A 20,957-nucleotide genomic window follows, 5' to 3' on the forward strand; every position below is an offset into this window, starting at 1 on the left:
TGTATCCTAAGGTTACGAGGTGGCAGATATCCCTCTCTGTAACATCTAATCTAATTTTGGCTTCTTGGCTGCTTCATTTCTCTGTCAGGTCATCTTTGATTTACTGCTCACTTTCACCCCTAATTCTTGTTGGCTGCTTTCCTGACCTCTCCTTACAGATCTCTCCTCGCTGCTATGTATTATTTCCACAAGATTCACTGAAACTAATCCCATACTATTGTTTAAGCTCTTGTATCTCATTTCTTTTTTTCATAGTTTTCAATAGGTCAGACCTTTATTTCTCTGCCTGTTCTTGCACCACCTGGCTTTTGTTTAACATCTTAATAACGACCTTTTTCAAGTTTTTTGTAGAATTCCTCCAGAGACTGAACTGTGAAGGCAAACTAGAATCAACTTTCTCTTTGACCTCTCTATCCTTTTGCGCGCGTTATCATTTCTATCCTAGCCAGCACACATGGCTTCCAGAAGAGGAGGAAAAGAATAAGTGGTTGAAAACACTTCTACAAATAGAGTGAGATGCTAAAGGTGAACATTACTGGTTAAGTCAGATACAGTCTAGTAAGTTGGATGCTTCTCTGCTCAAAACATAAAGGAAAAGAGTAATGAAACAGCCAGACAATTCAGTCTTGTGTTTTCAAGTTATGGTCTCTCTTGTTTTTTCAGTCTCTCAACATGTAAAATATGGCGGGTTGACTTTAAGACAGAACTTCTTCTGTGTCCAAAGCAGACTCCTTGTTTAAGCTAATGGACTGGAAGACTGGGGCCCACTTTAAAGATGTGGAAAAAGACTGTGGTGACTGGGAGAAATGGTTTAACATGTAGCTCCACTTAGAAACACAGGCTCATGAAATGATCTCCTGTGGCTCCATAGTTTTGATTAATTGTACTCAGATTACAAGTGGAAAGATAGCTTTTGAATAGCTGATACAACAAACCCTTCTTTCTTTCCAGAGGTCAGATTGGGTCCTTTTCACTGCTTGTATTGCCACTGTTGGCTGCCTGTGAACCATGAAGAAACCTGCTGCTAACTGAGTGTAAAAAATTTGAAACAGAAGGCACATAAATAGTATTTGTAAGCCATGGGATGAAGCAGATGTCCCTGGAAGCAGCATTTGCTGAATAGAACTTTCACATTACAGATGACGGCAACCAAAGCAAGAAAATATATTAGCACAACTGTGAGGACCCAGAGCGAATTGGTACAGATGGTAGACAAAAAATCTTTCTGCTTTTAGGAACAACTAAATTACAATAAATACAGATTTCTAAACTATCATTCCTATGGTAATTTTTCAGAGAGCTGCTCTCAGTGACAGCATCAAGTTTGACAGTTGGACTTGATGATCTTAGAAGTCTTCTCCAGCTTTAATGATTCTTTGATGTTAAAGAAGGGCAAGGCTTGGACAGCCTGTGAACAGAACTATTAGTTAAATGAAAGATTTTCAGAAAAATACGGCTGCCAGTGTTAGACTGCTGTACATAAAGAGAGGAAATACCAGACAGATGAAAGGAGCATGCAGTTCAAGATTTTATCAGGGAGAGAGCAAGCCCAAGATCACTGATTTTACCAGTGATAGACTGAAACATAACAACTGGGGGGTTGATCAGCATGGCCTAATTTCTTGTACTGAACTTCTCTGTAAATATCATTCTCAACAACTCTACTCAGGAAGAACAAATATTTCCTACACCATAGCACATGATCTTGCCTTGTTCTTCTCTTGGCTATTTATTTGCTGTGAACAATACCAGCAGTAGAAGATGCAAAGTTCTGCATGGTTGTAACTAACACAGAAATAGGGTAGAGGTGATGAATTTCTTCAGGGTTCAGGAAATCCAATCCACAACTGGGTGGAGTCCTGATTAAAGTGGAACACAGCAGCAGCCAGCTGTTCTAGGACAGGCTGGCCAAGCTGGGCAAATGTGCAAAAGAATGGCCATAGAGCAAGCACTGTAAAATGCTATATTTCTGGTCTGTATCCTGTCCCATATGTCCTTATTCACAGACACGGATGAAGTGTCTCAAGTGAGCTGATGCTGTCACACATGCAAGCTGAGTGCTCACCAAAAAAGAGGAGAGGCAGCAGGAGACCAAACATGCATCTGTTGCTGAGACCACTTTTTTTTTGCTATCGCTGTACTGAGGCATGCTTGTTGTTTTAGCTCCTGAGCATGTGGGTTAATCAGTCTGCCTGACCCTTAGACATTTCTGGCAGCAAAAGCAGTGCATCTGAGAGACATGCCTTGATTTAACACCCTGACACAGCTGGGCTCACTGGGCCTGCAGCTCTTAGCCCTTGGCTAGCCTCAGATCATACACACACATACACATGTGGAGATACCTTGGCCAAGAGCAACAGAGGAACAAGCTCCCTGGCTCTGGCTCTTCACATCTGTTGCTGTCCTCTTGTCAAACTCTAGGCTTTATGTGATGCAAATTTGTTAGTGTCCCCACTGGACCATTAGACACATTCATGATATCCCAGGAATAGGTTGTTACAACAAAGGTGTTCAGAATTCAGTCAAGAAAATATTTCTTTGCATGTGTGGCACAAGAGCATCCTCCAAATTTGCAATCCAGGACTGAGTAGCTTAGAGGTGGCTTAGTGCCTAAATGAAGAAAGTCAGTATCAATTTCAAGGAGGGCTTAGTTGTATAAGCAAGAAAAAAGGCCAATGTTAGATATTTAAGTGAAGGGGACAGCGGGGAAAAGGATGGGTTTGTTAGTTAGTTTTAAAGAGGAATAAATGGAGGACTTAACAAAAGATTGCACTGGAGAAATGGAAGCAAAAATGACATAGATGCTAGAAGCAGGAAAATGAGAAAAGTTATGGGATTTCAGCCAACTGAAGGGGGAAGAAACTGGAAAAGGATTTACTCAGTTTAAGTCATGAATATGTTCCAGGACTAGAATTTCTATCAGGACAGTAGAGAGACCTTGAGAGGTGAGCTTAGCACGGTGACAGATCTACCACAGGTAGGTCTGAGAATGGGCTGTATGGAGATGGCAGCTGAAACTGCAAAAACCAAGATGTAGAAAGAAAAGGGAACAGGCAAGTCTGTAGTGGGAAGCAGTAAAAGTAAAGCAGACTTAAAGGTAGAAGTGTAACTTCCTTGTCATTTTTTGTTGTTGTACTTGCTGATATCCTTGATGACATTTTCAACTGCTAGTCTTGTATTCTTCCTAAAGACAGATTAGCAAGATTTGGCTATCAATTGTGCTGCATTAATGAAGTGGACAAGCTAAGTGTGAGCATGCAATGTTTATATAAAAAGCACAAAGATCTATCTGGATTCTCTGCCCCTGGATGGACTGTGCACTGTCAGCAGAAAAAAAAAAAAACACAAACAAAACAGAAGTACAGATCCAAAATTCTCTCAGACAATAAACATAGAAACAGGCACCTCATTTGACAACAGCATTTCAAATTACAGCTGATTGAAGTAATGGGCTGTGCTTTCCACATTGTATCTGCTGCCTCTTCCTTTCCTGTATAGATTTCAATTTACTTTACTAAAATGCAGCTGAGATAAAGTATAGGAGGCCTTCTCTGGCCATGCAGTTGCAAGAAGCACCCGGATTACTGGCAACTTGCTGCCTTTGAAATTTGAAGGCAAAGCATTTCAAAGAAAACTGCAGTAAATGCACACATGTGCCTGAGTCTGTTAGTAATCAGGGCATCACGTGAGGATTGGAGTTTACAGCGTTCTTCAGGGGAAGAGCTCGGAGTAACCCCGTTTCATGGCAGATATGAATGAGTGAAGGAGAAGCACTGTGGCAGAGAAACAGGAGTGTGCATACAGAAGTGTGTAGCGATCAGAACAGAGTTGGGCAGGGAGGAAGAAAAGGCAGAGGTGTAAGAGAAGAGAGGACAAACCAAGAATAGATAGATTAATTTTTAAAAACAGAGTAGATCATTGCAGCTGTACAATTTATACTACTTTTATGAGTGGATTTCTTTTATATGTAGGAGAGCTTGATCTCATTTTGGTAATGAGTATTTATAATAATTAAAGGAAGTGCAGTTGCTCTCCATAGAGTATTGTTTTACTGTAACTCAGATGCAGAGCTAAATGCAGGAGGATTTGCATGAATATCTGCTTGAGGACTGGGTGTTTACTGCTGGAGACTAAATGCATCCTGCAGGTCTCAGTTTCCGACATACGTGAGAAATCTTGTCGAAATGAGTTGTCTCTACTAAGACAGGATGCAAGGACTCAGATTTTGAATGAAGCTTGTTTTTGCCAAGCCCCCTACTCATGTGCGTTTTTGTTTTAATGTTGCCTAATCATTTTGCTTCAAATCACTGGAGTAAGGATACCACAGAGTTACTGGTTGAGTTGTGCTTTTCGTACCATTTACCATCCATTTCTTTATCCTTCAAAATCAGCATCCAAGAGGTGTGGGACAATTAGATGTTTTAGGTGCATTGAAGTCTTGTTGGTGGCTTGAGCATTCGTCTGTCATCCCCTGCCTTTTTGGAGCTGTTGCTGTCACTACCTGTTTCACACCATGTTCAGGCACAGCTTCATAGCCGCAATCTCATTAAAACTTTATTGTTGTTGTTCAGAACCTTTATTCTTTCTTGGTATATCCCTTCCCATCTCTTTCTAATTGATGTTTTTACTTGTTAGGGTGACCTCCGTTGAAAGGCAACTTAACGGATTCCAGAACAGCCTTCGCAGTGCTGCATCCTGTGAACCGGGGTCGAATTCCACAGGTGAGTGCTGAAGCCCATGAAAGGGGTGTAGCCATGCTGGGGTGCTTTCATCTTTCTCACGAACTGCCAGTTAAAAAAAAGCAAAACTAAAAAACCTTAGCAAAAGGAAGAAACACAGCTGTCTACTCTGCACATAGTGGTTCCTAGGTAACAGCTTGGCTTCGGCTGCATAGAGAATTTATTCCTCCCGGGACTGAAAAGACTAAACAAAAGGGAGCAAAGACTCGGTTTCATAGAATTGGAAGAGGAAGATGCTTAAAAATGTGGCTGGGAAAAAAACTTGGCTAAAATGGCCTCCCTGCTTTAGGCTTTGGCTCAAAGATGCTCTGTTGTTCAAGCTTGGACTGTAATAAAAGGCCAGGACATTCTTTACATTTTTCTTCAGTCTTGCAGAAGAGTGCCTTAGTTCAGAAGGGTGTCACTGAGATTTGTGAATCAGCTGCATAGTGAAGTCAGTCAATAGAGGTGAAACCTCCCAAAGAAAGATCACTGAGACCTATAAAATCAAATCTTCATCCTTCCCTAGGGATTAATTCATTTAAAGAAGTTTCTCTGCTAATACAAATTGAAGATCTCAGAAAATGGGGACCCAATGAATTTTTTATTGATGCAGTCATATTTGCAGTAGAGCGTAGTCTTGATGAACCCATATTACCCGTGGCCTGCAGTAATTTGTGACGATGCTGTAATGGCAAATACAGATAAATTATGATCTAGAGTGCTTTGAAAGAATTATGTTTCTGACCTCAGCTTTTACTTTGAAAACCTTGAAAATGTGACTTGAGTATCACTGAAGCAGTCTTGTCTATGTTTTCATGGGCTGAAATAGAAGTTAGCAGAGAGGTGAACTGCCTAATCCATCTCTTGGATATCTGGCTCTGAAACTTAAAGGTGACATGTCCAATATTAATGTCATCGATTTTTATGGCTGATCCTCCAGCACAAACATTCAACTCATGCACTTACTGTACGATTCCAAACTGCCTCCTACACGTTACCACCTGCCTGAAACTTCAGCTGCCCTACCAGAGATTTTATAGTGTGAGCAGCTGTTGTCAATAACAAAGACCCTACACCGCACTGGAACGTGACAGCTTAGAAATGGAATATAATGAGATTATCAAAATAAATAAAATTTTGTCAACACTGTAGCATATATATAATTGAGACAAAAGTTCTCATCTACTGTATAGTTTGAGTTTTTTGCATACTATACATAAATTTACAAGCAAATATAAAATGCAGTTTTCAAGGTATGGCTGAGTGGACTTATATGAAGGTGTTTGTATGCTAAATTCTAACCTTTCTAACAGCTTTAAGAGCACCCTCGTGGTTGCTGCCCTGTAATTTTGGTGGTAGGCCGTCAGAACTAGGATCTGATGAGCAAGTCACTCAAAGCTTCCTTGTCTCTAGAAGAGGTATGTAGCTCACAGAATAGTGCTAAATTTTGCAGTGATTGAACAAAGTGGAGCAACATGTTTGTTCTTGGAAACAAGAGGAATGATATTTTCTTCAGCTTTCCACCAAGCCACTGGTATGCGTCAGAGGCTGCTGTGCCCAGTCTGTGTCTCAGAGACTACTCTGGTTCTTCCTGTAGGAACAGCTGTTTTTCTTCTCGACTCTTCATTGATTGCTTACATTAAGGCCCTGATTTCCCTCATCAACAGCTTATTTTGGGGTTCACATGTATTTAATATCCTGGATACCAACTAGAAGAGTTGAAGACACAACTCATAAAGCAGATTACAAAATAAGCTGCAAGATTTTAAAGATAGGAGGCTGTGAACAGTTCTGGAGATAAGAGGAATCGAGCAGAACCTCTGTGTATACACATGCAAGTATGTTTGAAAATGCTTGAGAAGCTTGAATGGACCTTAACTGGATAACAGTCTGTGTGACAGTTAATTGCAGAGTTTGCACAACCCTTTCATACCACTGTATGAGACTGCTTCTGTGAAGAAAACATCCTGGAAGAATGAGGAATTCAGTTGAGTACCACGATCTACCATTGCCTGCTGGTTATTGGGACCTTCATTTGACTTTGGCTGTTGTCCCTCTGGCTCTTAGCCCATTCTCTTTGTCTACTCAGATAGCCTATCCAAGGAGTAGTAGTTACTGGGGCTTTGCAGAGAAGCATAAAGGTGTCACAAATGATCTAACCAAAAGTGAAGAGGATGTTCAAAATAACAGTGAGTCAACATGGAATGTTTTAACTGGACTGTACAGAGAACAGTTCACTGCTGGTTAGTATTGCAACTGTAGGAGGTAGTGTGCAGTGGGCTCAAGGTCTTGAGTTCAGATTTCTTGAGAAGATACAAGAGTAAAAGTCAGCAGTTCTGCAAAGCAGCTTAGGACTCTGAAACAAGCCACCATTATATCCTCATGGCCTCACTGTAATGTTACAGAGAGACTGAAGTTCCCTTTGAACTGTATTCCATTGGAGTAATGAGGGAGAAGGCAGAGGTTCTTATGAGTATACAGACGTGAAAATCTAAACACTGAAATCTGCAATGTATCATTTGGCGTTATTTGTAGTGTCTGGACAGTTAGTTTCTTACCTGAGTTACTGAAAGTTTGGAGAGAGTTTATTCTATTAAAGGAATAGAAGAAATGTTAAGAAATACTACATTTGACTAATATTCAGAATTCTTCTGGCTTGATTTTTGGCTGAAAAATCACTTAATCTGAATCTAGTAAGGAAACTTCTTGAGCTAGGTGGTATGCAGTTGATTTTACTCAGTGTGATTCCTAGGTCTGTATTTGAGCTTAGTTAAAGAATGTTTCACACTTGTCTGTTAACTTTGTAACCTGGCTCCCGTATCCACGTAAGTGCCAGCTTCTGAAGGTATGCAGCTGTTTGAAATAGAGTATGTCATCATCTGTAAGAAGTTAGAATTGGATCCTGATGAAGCATATGGGGATTGACAAGCTGTTTTGGACCTTGTCTAGGTGGAAGGCACACTGTTCTTAAGTTTTCTGGTGATCTCCTTCTCCATGGTAAGAAGAAGACCAGTATTTGAGCACCGTCCAACTAAGATGAGTGTGCAAGCAGTGTGGTTAGCTGTAGAGTAATGAATGCAATAGCTTGCAACAGTGATAGTAAGGGATACTTTTTCACTTACTCTTCTTTATATCTACCGCAATTCCAAGATTTTATATTTTACTGGAAATATACAAGTATATTGTGTATTTCTGAAGCCTTTTTTATACCTTACATTATTGTGTGGGCCTTCATGAGAAATTCATGTACATCTTTTCATTGGAGACAAGAAATTGGAATTGATGTTGGAGCTGATGTCTGAGCTGTGATGACTGTTGGCTACCCACTGCCTGAATTATCATCATTCTTGAAATGCAGACTTTTATATAAGCTTGTAGAAAGAAGAGACTATTTTAGCAGGCATGCAGATGTACAAGATTCAAAAATTGCTTTGCACCAGCAAAAGAAGAAGAAAGTCAGTAAAACACAACAGGCACTCATGACATGTAGTATAAAGGGTAGTGATGGGATGGGATGCAACAAGTACTTACACTGTGCATGGCTGGTGTCAGACCCCCAGCTATTTGCTACAGTAGGATGGAATTCTCAGCTGCCCAGCCTTGTCCAGGCTTCCTCAGCTTCTGCCAGGCTCTTCTGCAGCATAGGGAGGCAGTAGCTTATTGAGCACCAATGTATTTATTTTTATGTTGATACCACATTCCCAAAAGGAACCTTGGCTACAATTTCAGCTGGTCTCACCACACTGTCCAAATCCTTTGTCAAGAGCAGCTGGGAGAAGAAGTCACTCAGATTTCTGCACGGTGCATTGCTGGTACGCCTCCTCCCTCTCACTAATCCTGTTAATTCCAGCCTTCATTTGCCACCTTCGTGGTTCTTTCTTGTTGCTGTGACTGACTGCACCAAGTGGTTTTGAGTTAGAAAGATGACCTTAAAATGGGCACCTTGAGTAACCTCTACCTTGGACATCTTTGACTCTCAGGCAAAATATGTCTTACGACACAAAAGAGCAACTTATGGTCTCAGCTCATAACTTATCTCAATCCAGGAAGAAAGTCACAACAATCTCTTCCATGAAAATCCTTCCAGAAATACCTGCCTGGCTGAGAAGCTCTCGGTGGATTACTGAAAGGGATGAGTGGTCTGATACTCTGTACCTTGCATCAAACTTTTCCAGTGATGCCTTTCACCCTGTGAACAGCCTTTGGCAACAGCAGTAGCAATATTCTGCCAGCATCTCTCTATCCAATCTGTAGTGCCATCTCTATGCAGAGAAAGGGTTATGGAGAAACAGTCATTTTGTTGTATCATATTTTGGGAACCAGTTGAGCTTAAGATGGAAGATGAGGCGATTCCTACTATTGTGTTTCCCTTTTCGGGAGGGCAAAGAATCAGTTATGATCAGTTATTATGGATATTTGGTTTCACATTTGTTCTTAGCGTTATCTTTCTAAAGACATTGTTATTCCATGCACTACAGCAACATCCTGAATCACCTTTCTCTCCCCTGCTGACATCCATGATTCCATAAGGAAGGATAGGAGGGAAAAAAAAAAATCTTCTTTCTTCTCTAGCATATTTATTGAAGCTATCCCATGTCAGATAATAACAGGTAAGCCTGTATTACCAGACGGAGCAGAAGGAAGAGAAGTAGAGAAAGGCCTTCTCCTTAAGCTGTTTTTTGGTACTCTTTGTGGAAGCAAGGAGCCACTACCTTATGACCAGCAATAAACACATATTGGTGGGTCTAAAAAAATAGATGCACCACAAATTATGAACAGGGTGTGCCTGTGTTTGAGCTTATCCAGATACCAGAAAACTGTGGAAGTCTCATTAATCTCAGCAGAGCATGAAGCTCTGCCAGAAGCAGCATTCTCAGTCCTTCTCTGATGAGGTTAATGGGGTAATGGCCAACTCAGCTATTACTTCTCAGTTAGAGCTGAGGATATGTGTTCACTTCTAATGATCAGAAATTACATTTATTGTTTAACTTGTGACAACAGCCTGCCTCTTACACCTTTGGTCAACTTTTTGCCTTTCTTTTATGAAAAAAAGACTTTTATGAAAGCCTTTTTCCTGTTGCTACTGGTCTCATGCCACATCCTCAAGGAAAGGATCTTCCAAGTTTCAGGTACATTGGGAAAACAGAAATTCAATGAAGAACAGCCTCTAGAAATTGGCTTCCCTGTTTGAGAACTTGAACTCAGCTGGAATTTCAGGAGCCTTCACTTCTGACAGACTCAAAGAGAGCTCCTAAGCAGGATAAGTAATAACTTCAGGCAGCTGGCATTTTTGCCTGACTGGAGGTTGAGCTTGTTCTCAGTAGTTAGGTGGTGGCAAACTGCCTGCATTTCCTTGTGTTGGAAATGTCATTCAAAATCAGGTGTGCAAAGACTATGGAGAGGTTATATAATGTCTTGGCTACCAGTGTCTCACATCTGGCCGTTTGGCGTTAAGCTACCTATAGAGAGGATGACTTTGCCCATCCAAATTGGATTTTGTTTTAATCTGGCATTACTTTATTGAGGCTAAAAATAGAAGCCAAAATGTGTGTGAATAGGATAAAAGGAGTGTCTGAAGTTATGAAATGAAATGTGTGGAAGAGCCAGAGAAGAGAAAGCCACAACAAACCAGAGAGTAGGAAACTGAATAAGGAAAAGCAGAATGAAAGCTGTCAAGTACAGAAGGGCATCAGCAGTCAGGGGCAGGAGCCCACCCAGTGTCTTCTAAGTAATATGAGGAGGAGAGACCCTCAGAGAGGCTTCCACCACCACGTCTCCATTTGTTATTAAGACTGCTTACTGCTCTTTTACTGTAGAGAGACTTTGCTCAACTGTATACAGTTGTGTGCATCCTGTTTGAGTCATCCCCCTCAAGTGCTTTATCATGCCTGGGAACGGCTGCTTTCCTTCATCTGCCCATTTCAGCAAGCCAACTTGAAATTGTGCCCAAAAGATGGGGGAGGGAAGGTTGGCCTTCAGTTGCCAGCTGTCCTAGCTTGCTAGTGTCAATCACCCAAGGATATAAATAAAACCTATCTATTTATTGCCTTTCTTAGATGTACTGTATAGTACCAAGAGAATGCTGGACATCACACTTGGATTATAAATTCCCTCTGCTTTGGGATAAAGGATCTGAATTTCTAGAGTTATTAGGGTTTTTCAGGGAGAATGTAAGCTCCTGTTTTCAGCACAGGAAGATTCAGGAGATTTGGACATGTAAGTCTGTGGCAGAAGTGAGAAGTTATGGGTATGATGAAATAGAACTAACCAGTGCTAAAAAAAATGTTAGCACAGGTCCCTGACCTAGTACTGTCAACCAGCTTGGTACTCTGCTCTATCTCATTCCTGCAACTTGGAAGCAGAGTAGACTATGTGCTGGTGTCTAACTAAAACTGTCTACATCTGTGCTGGGAAAATCTATATAGCACTGCATTATAGCATGCAAATATCCCTTTTATATAGCTGTGATTTCCTATGACTCAGGCATATTCATAAAATTGAGATAAACCTTTTGCCTCTGTTTAACTGTTCTAAATATGAAAGTGGTGTTTTTGCGTGTAGTTGTGGAAGACACGTAAGCATGTGGACAGACATATAGGCAGATACTTCATGTTTCAACACCTTGTTAAATATTTGTATGTGGTGCTCACCACAGAGAATCAACACTTCATGTTGGCTGCTGTCAGTAATAATCTGAGGTTTTTCTGTTGCCCCTGCTCAACCAGAACTTAAAAGGATGCAGAGTGCTCGCAAGTAGCTTTGAAATATTAAAACTTTATCAAGTTATATATGTTAATATTTATGAAATAACTGAATTGTAGCAATGGGCATGAGCTAAGCTGTGCTTATGGTAAGAATGCACATATTTATATTTAGGCATGTAAACACCTCTCCCCGTGTTGAGTCCTCAAGGTAGCCACGCAAGGGGAACTTTCATTAGGTGTTTCTAATTCCATTTGTGAGAAAATATAAACTGTATAGTGCGTTTCTATAAGACAAAGAAGGCTCAAATGCCTCTTCAAGATGGGAAGATGAGGTTGAAGTCAGCTGTCTCTTCCATATGCCTTCATTTTCTTAATATCAGGATATCGTCAAGGGACAGTTTTCTGGACTGGTATCCTATCTTAATACACATGGTTGACAGTTTTGTTCCTAATTCAGGTTCCAAACTTTCTGTGCAGTGACAGAGCTGGCAATGCTGCTTTCTAAACATCTTTCCAGATCCTCTGTGCTGTGTGATGCTTGGCTCTATGCTGGGCTTTCAAGGAGAGTGTATTTTTTAAAATAAAGCAGTATTTTTAATAAACTCAGCTCTCAACAAGTGTCGCTCACATTTAGGAGCAAGCTGATGTGCTGAATACAGCAGACAAGCTTTACCAACTAGATTAGCTGTAAAATGCAAACTGTCCAAAATAAATGTAGTACATTTCTAAGTGTTTTGGAATTTTCTTTTTAAAGGAATGTCTGAGGATTTTTATGAAAAAGAAGTGACAATGACATTGACTTTTTCCCATAACATGCCTAAATAGGAAAATGTAGCAGTATACAGAATTGAAATCCCTCTCTTCAATGGTGGGAAGAAGAAAATCTTTCCAATCCCCATCATGTTTCTTTTAAAGATAAACTTTTTCACATGCCCACTACTCTGGCATGCAGGTCCTCAGCATCTTTTGGAGTGCGGGAGTAGATTCCCATGCAAGCGAATGAGTAAAAGGTGCAGAAAAAAAAAGTGTTCTGATATGGGAGAAGGATGTAGAAATACTGGAGCAGCATGTGAAGAGGTGAGTTACATCAGGAAGTGCAGAGAGTATTTTGAGGCCTGAAAGGAACACTAAGAGCACTTTTTCAGACAGTGGCTTATTACTTTAGGTTTGTCATACTGTTATGTGATCTCTTTCTGTAGAAGAAGGCTGTATTATAGGGACATTCAGATTAGGAAGAATTCAGATTTCTGGTGGTAGCTGAGATTTGCAGGGTGATGCAGCAGCATTTCAATAAAACAGACTGCTCTGAGTACTCAAAAGCTTTACCTTCTGATATTTTTGTTTGTTTGTTTTGTTTTGTTTTGTTTTCCTCCAGCTTCTGCTTGCAGAAAAGGACTAGCATTGAACACCAGGTGAGGAATCCAGTCTTGCTTCCAAGTATGGGGCAGAGGAAAGAGGCAGCAGTGACTTCAGACCACCACGCTCCTGTAACATCCAGGGCAGGGTGAACAGGAGTCCCTGCTGAGAGACAAGCTACAGAGGAGAGTACCTGAACATCTGTGGAAGCTGGAGATGCAGCTGTAAGCTGATGACTGCCTCTGAGAACTTCTGCTGATGAGTCTGGGGGTCTCTTCCAACTCTTCCTGATCACTAACTGTGAGATCTTTTTATAACACAGAGGTTCTCCACCTGTCTGTATTGTTTCTCCCAAGGTCCAAGTTTGAATGTAAAGATTCCCCATTTGCGCAGCCATTTCAGGCTGTCTTAGTCTGGTAACAGCCAGTATTCTTTGCTGCCATCACAGCAACCAGCAGCAGGGAAAAATCTTAGACCATATGAGTAGAAACATCCTTACCGTTGCCATCTTGAATTTTGGCACAGAGCCATGGAAATGCTCAGTTTGAATAAAGTAATTTCATTTGTTTGTTTTGATTATAATTTCAGTTATTAATTCACACCCCCCAAAATATTTGCTCTTAGATGGGATTTTAAATCTGTCATTGTTTCACTGCTGGATGCTTATATTTGTGTGGTTTATTTTTGCATTTTGATTTCTGTTTGTTTAGGCTATATAAACGTCTTTAATTGGCTGGTTGTTTCAGACCCAAGGTTGAACTCTGAGGCCCAGGTGGCTCCTATCAGTTGCAATGGTGGCTTAGTGAAGCGCTTCAGTTAGAATTTTCCTAATGTTATGAAAATTAATTTGCTTGTGTTAGAAAACAACATCAGCAGCTGGAAAATATATTGGAGAGAAGATCCACCCTTGCTTAAAATGAACAGGAAGCAGCTTCAGCTCTGGCTCTTCGCTGATGCCAGGTTAAAGGAAAGCTTGCCTGTTTTCATGGTATTTTCCAGCTTTTCCCTTGCAAGCAGTATGATTGTGGTTCCCAGAGAATACAATGTTTCCTGTTGTTTGCATCAGAGCCCTCAGAGGTTGCATTTTATGAGCCCGTTTGATCTGTTTTCTTATTCCACAACTCCCTTGTCATTTCTACGCTGCATAATCAGTGTTAAGAGATCATTCTTGTATGTTGACAAATTAGGTAATGATCAATCCAAAAGGCTGACAGAAACAGTGTCAGAGAGGAGAAGTGTTTTCTCTTGGAAGATTGCTTGCATTCATGTTCACTCTTGTGTTGTGCATACTTCTTGTCATTCAAGACCAGATGAATTGTAAAAAGATTAAATTATTATTTTCGTTGCCCATTAGCTTAACTATCATTTGCTCCAGGCATGAACTCATAGGAAAGAACTTGCATTTTTCTATTTCTGTTCCATTCATGCGTGTGACAGAGATCAAATACTTAATTTATCCAAAATCTTACTTCATTGGCTTATGTTTCAGTTCCTAGGCAGTCATGATTCTGTTTGCTTTCCTTGCATCTTTCATCTGTTTTCTTCAAGTATCACTGCATCATTTGTCCTCTGCTTTTTCCACTATCCTCAATGACCAGGAGTTCTGAAAAATCTTGTGATGTTACTTTCAGATCGAGTCTTTTCTGTACTCTTCCAATTGCACTCAGGGATCTCTGAGATACATGTTTCTAATGTTCTAACGTGTGTTACATTGTTGATTCATCATTAGTGAAAATTCAGTTGCAGAATTTTTTACTTCAAACTACTGCATCCAAGCTGCTTCAAAATGTTGGGTCTGTCTTCTGATAGCCCACTCTGCCACATTCCGTGTTGGCTGTAGCCTCTAGCTCTGTTTCAGAACTATCTAAAGAGCAGTTTCCCTACAAGATCTAGCTTCAGGAGATAACTGATTTTTATTCCTTGCTTCCTCCTAGGGAATCCAAGTTATCCTTATTCCACTAGGTATCATGTGCAGGACTGAGTAGCTGTGGCATACGCATCCTTGTGGAATTCTGATTTTATCTGTTTCTGTTATCTAGTTTCTTTATTCAGGTGATTACAGCCACCATTGAACCTGTTCTCAGTTTTAGAACATAGATACTTTGCACAGCTAGCCCAGGAAAGGTGATTATCTTCAGAGGATCTTTAACAGAAACAGCATTCTGTAATTGATAATTCTGGCAAATTTGTGCTTATTATGAAAGTAGATTAATTTTTTTTGTCAGTTTTTGTCAGTTTTTGCCAGTCTCTTACCCACTGATTTTCAGCTAACGTTGTACTCAGTTATAGCCAGCATGTTTTCTGAGCTTCTTTGCACTACATGTTAAACGTAGTCAACTATACATCTGTAACTGTGATGACTTAGTAAAAATGTATGAGACATCTTGTCTCTAAGCTTTTTGAAATGTCCTGAGAAATGCATGTTGCAGTAGGAGACCTTCCTTTGGAAGGGACTGGTTTTGTCAGTTTTAGGAGCTGTGAAGTCTTACATCCCTTGTTCTTGAAATTTTTTTCTTCTGTTTCTAACAAATAAAAAATCCAGAGATATCGAGACTTGTCCTTTATTTTGAGACAAACACTTAGATTTTGAACTCCTCTTCAGCCTCTGGATATGTTAGGGCAGCCAGAGCATCAAAGGAAATGTCAGTGTTACTTTGTGCATCTGCTGATCCCAGCTCTGAGTGCTACTGCTGTTACCAGAGGAGCACGTGCAGTAATACAGCAGAGAGTCAGGAACAGATCCTGCAGTTCTAGCCTCTTACTTTCTCTACTTCCATGTGATCTTCAGCCTTGAGTCCTTCTGTGTGTTTGTGCATGCTGGGTGCTGTGGGCCAAACGTAACATCCTTAATTTGTCTCTTTGCAGGTCTGCTATTTCCATGTCTGTCAAAAACCTCTTAAAGTGCTTCAGTTAAGAAATTCAGTAGAGCGGCATGAAACTGTTTCTTTAGCATCTTGGAGTGAGTGCATTTTCCAGAAAATGTTTTCTTGTACAAGAAAGGAAAGGAGAATGGTGAAGCATTTTGGATTTATAGTAGTTGAACGTGAGGGGAGTACAATTATATGTATACTCCTCACGTGGAGCTTACTTTGTCTCTCTTTGCTTTTATGACATTAACTTTCCTATGCTCACCAATGAGTTTCATTGAAAGTGCTCTTGTTTACTATTAGAAAATTGCCAGTACAAAGCCCACAGTAATCATTCAGCAACTTGTTCAGTGGTGAGACCAGTTGATGTTACCAGGGGATCCTCTTCTCTCCTACTTGGTAATGTTTGCATCACTTCTAAGTGAAGGAGTCTGTTTTATGACAGTCTTTCTTGTTTGTTTTGAACAGGTGCACGCCAGAGTCCTGAAGGGTGAGGTAATACAGAGTTTATGCAGACATTTTGTGCTGTGTTCAGGTGATGAGCACACTACAACATTAAGAGAGAGATGTGAGATTCCTTCCAAGAAACATCTGACTTAAGGTTTGCTTAATTAAACTTCCAAGGACTTTTTCCCTTTCATTCCTACATTTGCTTCCCATTGGAATCCTGGGCTTACTGTTTGAACCCGTATGGGTTATTTGGTGCTATTTAAATAGTTGGATTTAAAAAAAAAAATTTTTTTTTTTTTTTTTTTGCAGTATCTGGCTGATTGATCCTGTTCATACAGTTTCCTTTGGGCACACGCTATTCCTGTGAATCTGGCATGTGTTTTTCCAAAAAGAAATTTCTGAGCTTTATATAAACGTGGGACTTGACCTATTTTTCTTCATTCTAGAACCTCATGTTTCTAGAGCTAAGACATTCTTGCTTATGCTAAACATCAAAAGGATCTAATTTCTACAGAATGGGGTCTGCCAGACAGTCCTGGAGATTGGTTATAACAAGAACACAAAACTTAGTGTTCATAGTTTTATTAATGCAGAAAATCTTAAACTGGAAAGAAGATGAGTAAGGAGAAATGTAAGGGAGAAGGTGAAAAGGAAATCATTGTTCCAGTTTTGAATCAAATGGAACTAGCAGATAACACATTCGAAGCAGAGGGGAAGATAAAAGCTGCTTTCTTTCACAGTATTTAATTTACCTGTGGAACTTCTTGTCACAAGGTAGTTGGAGACAAAAGCATGCTTGTGGTTTGAAAAGGCAAGTACACAAATTCATGGAAAATAAATCTATTAAGGTATATTAAATATAACCAAAAAACAAGCAGAAAGTTTCTAAGCCTTTTCAGGTGATTGTTTAGGGGAAGTCTCATGATGGGTTTTTCCAATTCTTAGCTTGTCTGTCAGGTGTAAGCTGCTGACTACTTGTCACGAAGAAGAGGTAGGCCATAGGCAGTCTTGTAGTCTGGCTTTGTATGAGTGTTTCATTTGGTCAGTCGCAGTGCAGCCTGCTGGAGCAGCCAAAGTAAAGCTGCCTTTCATGACAGTGGCATGTTCCACCCGAATTCACTGGTGTTGGTGGTGTTGGGTTCTCTAAGGAAAGTCTTAATTGCTGACATTTACCAAGATTGTCTGCACCTCCACCTGGACAAGCTCTGTATATGCTGCAGAGGCTTTCAAAACATTGAAGCTTTTACAAGTGCGTAAGATCCACCTCTAGACCAACCAATCACTTGTGATTTTAGAGGAAAGTGGGTTGTAGTTTGGAAGTCATCCATAATGTGATGTGTGAATGGTTATTCACTTAAATATGGAAAAGAAAGTTACTTATCACTAACAGAAGCTCTTACCTTATCTTGTACATGCACACATTTGCTTCTTGCCATCTTTGTCTTCTAAAATGCCTGAGTGCAGAGAACCTTCAGGGTGAATGTGCACAACCACAGCACACCTTAAACAATTTCAGTACTTGGTAGCTTTTCTTCTGACTTTAGAACCCAACTGCCCTTTCCAGACAATGGGATCAAGTTTCTGTGCTGCTTTAGAGATGAGTAGTTAAGAAACAGAAGCAGGTCATCTCCAAACTTACTGGATTCTGTGCAGTTTCACCACGAAGGACAAACTCCCCTGAACAAAAGGTGACAAATGAGGCACCATGAGGAGTCTGCTGTCTGTTACCTTACCAAAAAAGGATTTTATTGGCCTTCATTGAAAATGAGTTTTCACTTCTGTTTCCAATTTAAAGGAAAGAATCACTGATGACTGTGGACACCCTGGTGTGAAGTCTTTACCAGTGGTATTCAGTGAATCATAATCATTCCCTAGGGAAAATAGTATACTTAACAGGGCCTCTTCTCTAAAAGTCCGTGCCTACAGTGCACACAATGAACTTGAGAAATTTTACATTCTTTACAAAGGGATTGCTTCTTATCTGACCTCTTAGTTTAAAAAAAAAAAAAAAAGTCTTAAGGAACAAATCTGATGCAATTATTAAGAATTTCAGGGAAGTTCACCATCTATTTTCGTCGTCTATTTGGGACAGCTGCAGGTGGTATCATCTCTAAAAGGAATTTCAGCATTGTATGTGGCTTTTTGCCTATGTGTTGTGAGCACTACCGTGTTAAAATTCATGAGACAATCTTTGAAAAGTTCCTTTACTGCCAAGTCCAAATGTTTAGCTGTCACTGCTTTGTCATTCCACTGTAGAGAAAAATTACCTTTTTGTTCTATTGAAGAAGAAAAATTAGAAGGGATTTTTCCCCACTACTTCTATTCATTAGTACTAAAGGTTCTCTTCGTATTTTTTAAGAGTTTTTGCCTTACTTATGTGACCTTCTGAAAATTGCGTGCTGTATCAGATATGTCTGTACATCTGTGATGTCGGTGTCATTCTTCATGGTATGCAGTTGGACGAGTGTACATCTACTGGGAGGGCAAATGAGACTGTGGCCATCTCATTAGTGTCACTAATTACAGTTCTTACACTTGCAGTTGCATGATTCTTTCCCCATCAATGATTCTTAAATCAGGGATGTTTTCCCTCTGGAAATCATGTTATTTCCACCATTTCTAATTCTAGAAATTCAATGTGGAATACATTTTGTCTGTGATATCAGCTGGGAAATTATTTTTCTTGTTCACAGATGTGTTTTTCTTGTTCACTCATGTCTCCATATGTCTGCTGAAAGTTCTTCTTGAAAAATAGCTAAAAATAAAGATTGGCGACTCTTCCTGCCAAACTGTGGCTCTGCAAGTGTTCTTAGGTCTTGTGAACGACTTGGGCAAATGCAAGTGATGTTGATTTAAAAAAAAAAAAGGACAACTTAAGGAATATAGGCAGCACACTGTAGCTGTTGCAAAGCTATGCTTTCCTGAGGTTTTATTGACATCTCCTTTATTTTGTTTCTCTCTGTTCTGTTTGTTTACTGTTCTTCAGATTAGCACAATAGAATGCTTGGCATAGTGGTATCCAAATGAGATCTTCAGATCCTGAAGTATAGTTAGAGATATCTGTAGAAAGCATCTTTTGATGGAGAAGATTCAAATGGTGTCACTCAAAGCAGCTTGTTGCAAGCTGGACATCTTCCAAAGGCTCTTGTTGCAAGTCAGACTATCTGCTACTGCTTTCTCCAAAAAGTGAAGTTTCTTACAAATACTTCAAAGCAGTGGAGATCTCCTAAGCATGTAGGCCACAGAGTTTCAGCACTTCAAAAGACCATACATTTTTGGTTAAAGAAAAGCCCAGAACATGGTCACCAAGACATTCCCCAGTCATTACACTGCATGCATTGCAGAGATCTTCTAAGTTTCTCCCATGGCTGTACAGCAAATCTTTGCTTTGTCGTGCTTCGTAATGGGGATAATAACCTCAAAAGGAAGAATAGATCCTTCCTGAAGAATGTCAGGAAATCTCTGGTCTGATCTGACTCAGCTTGCTTCGTGCATCAAATAATGAGTGTGCACTGGTCATGGTATATTAATACAATGCCTCATGCTAATTTCTGTGTACGAAGGATGAATGTTTGCATGCAGCTGGTGAAAAATGTCTGAGTGGTGGCAAACCTGGAAAGAAAGTCACCTTCACTTTCTGCAACACGCATAGCCCCTATGTGTAATTATTTCTTGCATCAGTCTTTATAGATAGCATGAGGTACCATCCTGCCTAGCCAGTTAAGTGGAATGAGATATAAAGAACATCACCCTGCACAGAGACCATTACCCCCCTGAATGGAGAAATAAATGTCTGTCTTTAGAAGTTCCTGCTTGCTTGAAAGAGTGGTATTCCTTGCTGTAAATCAACAGTGCCAGCATATACCACAGGGGACAGAGCTTCTGCCTGAAAACTATTCAGCAAGTCTGCAGGAAGTGGGAAGCCAATAACATGTGGGATTTTTTTGCTACAAACCACAGCTTTAAAGTACTTCTATTTTGTACTAGATATAAAGGTCCTTATCCCTAAGTGTATTTTCCATGAAATCATAGTCCAGTACCAGAAGGGGACCAGCTGATTGGTTGAATGCCTTCAGACCATCCCTGCCATCTTCCCTATGCAACTTAGTCCTGAGGATGGATGTTCTAAAAGCAGCTGAGTAACTGATGTCTGTAATCTTTGAAATTGGTCTTTCTTGGAAACACACTGTGACATCCAAGGCACTGTGTAAAGCTATTTCTGAAACTACAGGCATAAGCACAACTACGGAATTTCAAGTGCAATACTGTTTTTCAGAGAGGAGTGAGATTGACAAACATTAATTGGCAATTTTCATTTGCTGTATTTCTCAGCGATGTATCTGTATTTGTTTCTAAGACAATTTGATTCCCAATAAGTAAAGCTGTCTCTTCTGTTTTGACTTGTTGCATGATAAAGGATCTTGCATTTGTACAGGGTATCAGAAGCCTCTATTCAAGAGAGGACTAAAGACACTGGGCTTAGTTGCGTCTCTCTGTCACCTGTGGAGCTGCATGAAGAATGAAAAAAGGCTTAAATGACTTCCCTAGAAATGAAAGAAAACATCTGTAAAGCAGAGACTTGAGTGTTCAAGTGTTCTTTTGCTCAATGCCATAGTAAACATGTTATTACTTTTATACAGCTCTTGACCAATATATTCTAATGATTTTGAATTTTAAAAAATGTTAATAGATATTTTAAATAATTATAAGGCACTCTATCATTCTATCCACATCACTGCTGTTATTCTAAACCACAATTAATGTAGCTTATAGGCAGCCCAGACAGCTATCTATTTTTCTGTGCTATTGCAAATCAGTATAGTTTTGCAAGTGGGTAGGTACCATAGCTTTGAAAACTG

At 40.0% G+C, this 20,957-nt stretch overlaps 1 protein-coding gene across 2 annotated transcripts in view; it reads left to right on the forward strand.

Annotated features, from left to right (window-relative positions):
- TTLL5 (tubulin tyrosine ligase like 5) overlaps positions 1-20,733 on the forward strand; it is a 128,704-nt gene extending 107,971 nt beyond the window's left edge. Inside the window, exons 33-35 of one of the 2 annotated variants that reach the window (XM_042867644.1) lie at positions 4,636-4,721; positions 12,801-13,769; positions 16,117-20,733. In XM_042867644.1, the coding sequence (XP_042723578.1) occupies positions 4,636-4,721; positions 12,801-12,841 (127 nt within the window). In that variant the 3' untranslated portion in view covers positions 12,842-13,769; positions 16,117-20,733. Of the gene's footprint in view, positions 1-951; positions 1,703-4,635; positions 4,722-12,800; positions 13,770-16,116 lie in introns of those variants that run through there. The other variant, XM_042867652.1, reaches the window with a different exon arrangement.
- The last annotated feature ends 224 nt before the right edge of the window (positions 20,734-20,957 follow it).

Source organism: Lagopus leucura, unplaced genomic scaffold, assembly GCF_019238085.1.
Source record: "Lagopus leucura isolate 7727_CA_CO unplaced genomic scaffold, USGS_WTPT01 Super-Scaffold_1, whole genome shotgun sequence".
Lineage (NCBI taxonomy): Eukaryota > Metazoa > Chordata > Aves > Galliformes > Phasianidae > Lagopus > Lagopus leucura.